A 3,916-nucleotide genomic window follows, 5' to 3' on the forward strand; every position below is an offset into this window, starting at 1 on the left:
GAAGGTAAGTTTGTGGTTCTATTGATTTTTTCTATATTGTTTGATTGCATTTAAATAATAATGCCTACTTATTAAGCATATCATCTCATGGATTCCAATCATATCTACAACATGAAAATGATCAGCCTTGGAGGGAGCTCGACAAGGAGAGAGAAGCTCGACCTGCTTCTCGACTTTTGATATGGAGAAAAATGAGTTCGAAGGTTGTGGCTGGAGAGTTAGATAAGTGGAGGAACAATTCGGAAGAGAAGGATACAAACTTCCAATGGAGTACAAATCAATTACCTACTTTCCATCGATGCATAAAACCGTCTAATCATGCACTCCTTCGTCCCCTCCTAACCTTTTTTGTTTCTTCTTTTTCTTTGATTTTCCCGTTGTCGGTAGAGCTCCTTCATTTTCTTCTCCGCCATAGCCAAAACTTCCAACTACAACGACGCCGCTTTCAGCGTCTCGACTGCCCACCTTCCATGCGACACGAACGAGCTCCGGCGAAATGGACGGAAACAGAGTCCCTGGCGAACCGACGGCGATGGAGACCGGCCAGCAGAGGTGACGGGCTACCACCGCCGACCGAAGCCATGGAAACTGGTGACATGGCTTCGGGTGAACGATTCTCTCCTGAGGTCCATTCGAATTTTTTCTTTTAAGTTAATGTAATATTTGAGCTAGATTTTGAATGCGATTCGGTCGGTGCTGCAATTGTGCGGGAACTTGAAGGATGTGTCGTTGAATTTGTTGGAGAGATGCTGGATCGGTGTTTCTTCATAAGTTTTGTCTGTGGATGCTTGATAGAATTCATAGGTCATCAACGTTACACGCTGCAAAATCAGCGACAATCTCTGGAAAGGCATAGCTTTTCTTTCTTTGTTTCCGTAGGTGGCAATTTATTGAAAGAAGTAGGTGAAGTCTAGGCTCGAAGGAAAAGACAAGCGAGGGAGAGTGAAACAATGGAAAGTAGGGTGTACATGGGCTGGTTTAGTCCCCTTTCCGGGCAAAAAATTGAGCAAATCTGGGTTCTTTAGGCTGGGAGGGAGGCAGGGAGGGATGGATTTGGGTGATTTTGAGGTGTTTAGGAAATGTGGATGTGTAGTGTGTACTTATCATATGAATACATTTTTTGAGGCGCTTGAAGAGGCAAAACCATAGAGGAATGAAGAAGATGCAATGAGATGGCAAGGCACCAGGAAAGCTCGCTTGACAGTCTAGTCCTTTTACCACTTCTTGACATTCAACAAGGGAGAATTGAAAGCCAAATTCACTTGGAGTGTGAGAGTAATATGAGCATCAGTTTTGCCCATGGATAATTGGTTAGGTGGTTATTTTCATTTTCCCTGTGGACTGTGGATGTGAAAAAGAAATAATCATGAGAAACGCGAAGTTTACATGAGTTTTCAGTAGAATAGAGGCAAGCACAAGATGTTGATTGTCGATTCTGATTTTTGAGGCCTTCCCAACAGTTTGGGATTCTCTTTCCATCCTTATGTGCCATAGTTTACATGAAGGAAAATGACTGAGAAGCTAAAACTCAAGGATGCTTCTTGAATGTTTGAGTGAGACCTGATTAATAAAACATAAACTTCTGAGGTACCAATAATAAGACACATTGGAATGAGCAACATGTAGTTTGTCAAATTAGTTGCTGTTTTTGCTTTAGTGTTGTTAGAGCTATATTAGTTTAAGGGTTAAGTGGGATTTGCGTATGAGCTACAGAATGAGTATGTATTGATAATCATTATTGGGAAGTTTGTGACCAGTATATTATGCGGGACCTGCAAGATCTTAATCTTATAGCTACAAGATATGGGTTCATTCCATTAGTAGCTCCATATTGATATTGAAATATTTCTACTGCCAACAACTTGATGCTAATTTCCACTTGAATTGCCTATATGCACATATGAGAGAAATTCTGACTGTTATACCCATATTTATTTTCGCCTAACAATTAACTAGACCTATTTACTTCTTTTCTTTTTGTTTTCTTTTTAATGTAATGCGAAGCTTGCTTTGGACAGCCATGAAGTTCCAGTTGGGTAAGAAACTGATTTCAGTAACCAAGTGTATTTTAAGATATGTTACTTTATTTTCTAATTTAGATGAGTAGTATCAAGTCTTAATTGCTGAATGATTTCACATTGTACATTATATTTATATTATACCTTGGTTGAACAGCTGTTTGATTGTTGAGGAAGGACATCTTACTGCTACAGGAAGAAACAGTACTAATGAGGCACATAATGTATGTCTATTATTGCTTCTCCACCCCTTTCTATAAATTTTGGCCGACGGCACTTTGTTGTGGTTTTGAATCGATACCCTCACATTATCCACTCATAGTTATTGTTGATCTTTTTTGTGTCTCTGCCTTATTTCTTTAATATGTGATATTGCATGCTTGAATATGTTAATTAGTACTTGATCGCCTCAACAGATCATAAATTTGTAGATGATTCTAGTCATGTATTTATGCTTTACATTACATGAAAGTGAGTTGTTATGGTGGCTGCACTTCTCTTGATTAGAAGGGCGTAGTGAGACATGCAAAATTCTAAAGTCATGAGAAGTGAGTTGAGAGACTTTACAAAATCTCAAGAGTAGGGAGGATAACTACAATTTCAATAAAATTTCAGAGAATATAATGCTTGAGTACTAGAAATTAGATCGAATGCCGAATAGTAAGGAGAATGCTCTTCAAACAATGTCCATACCTGGACATTGAGGAGCAAAGAGAGTTGTCCATGCTTCCCGCACAAGATCCTCTCTTAGACTCTTAGTGTTGTGTGTATTTGAAGAAAGAACTAACATTTCTGCATAAGGTGCATCGATAATTGTCTTGGAGACAGTGGTTCATCCAATAGGATTCATGATCTAATGCAGTTGGCTTTGACAAAAATCCTATCCCTAGGATACAACAATCTTCCTCACTTAGTCTACATACCAAGCAACGGATGAACACAATTCAAGCCTTGAAAGTATAATCAACATGGAGCAAATATGAAAGAGGTGATTTGAAAAGGAAATAGACGAGTTATAGATGTGTCGCTATTATTTGCTTTGGTGTACTATTTTATATTTGCATTACTAATGCTCTTGACACTAAGAGGAAGAAGGCAACGGCACTTAGAGATGCACCATTTTAAAGATAAACCATTGGACTCAAATGTTAAGCAAGAGTAAAAGAAAGAAATAAATAAACGTGAAGGTGAAAACATTTTTAATGAGTTGCATTTCCTAAATTTATGTTGAAACTACACTAAGAGCAACTTTCTCTCTGACAAGCTCCTAAGTTTGATATGCTTTCTTTATTTTTTCTCCTTGCACTTTTGTAGGCAACAAGATGTGCAAAAATGGAAGCTCTTGATGTTCTTCTTGAACAGTGGCAGAGGATTGGATTTTTGTCTGCAGAAGTTGCAGAGAAGTATTCAGCATGCTCCCTTTATGTGATATGTGAACTATACATAATGTGTGCAGCAGCATTATTGATCATTGGTACATCTGTTGATCGTACTGAAATGAAACTAAACTTATGTTAAGAATTTTTTTACTAATAAATAATTAGATGACTCTTAGCCCTTTTTAGGTATAAAGGAAGTATATTATGACTGTGCAAATGATAAATGTGGAGGCTGCAGCTCAATACTGTTGTTGCATTGAGTAGCTCCGAGAAATGAATTAGGTCAGTTTCTGAACTTGCTTTTGTTGCTGATTTTGTATCTGCTTAGCTCCACTTTAAAATTGTGACTTATTGCAATGGACAACTAAAGCTTGCTGGAGGTTTCTGAATCTTATTTTGATTACTGATTGATGAGGTTTCGTAGTACTTCTGTTTGTTGTCGCACTTTGAATGTTGCAACACATAATCATGAAAATAAATGGAGGTTTATGGAACTAATTTTCCACATTTTCTGTCCTT

The 3,916-nt window shown here is 37.9% G+C and overlaps 1 protein-coding gene across 1 annotated transcript; it reads left to right on the forward strand.

The window, feature by feature from the left end:
- The first annotated feature begins 581 nt into the window (after positions 1–581).
- On the forward strand, positions 582–3,536 carry LOC108960188 (tRNA-specific adenosine deaminase TAD2-like). Its single transcript, XM_039313652.1, has 4 exons — positions 582–626; positions 2,005–2,036; positions 2,176–2,242; positions 3,333–3,536. The coding sequence occupies exons 1-4, from the start codon at positions 582–584 to the stop codon at positions 3,534–3,536; spliced, it is 348 nt and encodes a 115-aa protein (XP_039169586.1).
- Positions 3,537–3,916: the final 380 nt, after the last annotated feature.

The sequence above is a fragment of the Eucalyptus grandis genome, chromosome 5, assembly GCF_016545825.1.
Source record: "Eucalyptus grandis isolate ANBG69807.140 chromosome 5, ASM1654582v1, whole genome shotgun sequence".
Taxonomy (NCBI): Eukaryota; Viridiplantae; Streptophyta; class Magnoliopsida; order Myrtales; family Myrtaceae; genus Eucalyptus; species Eucalyptus grandis.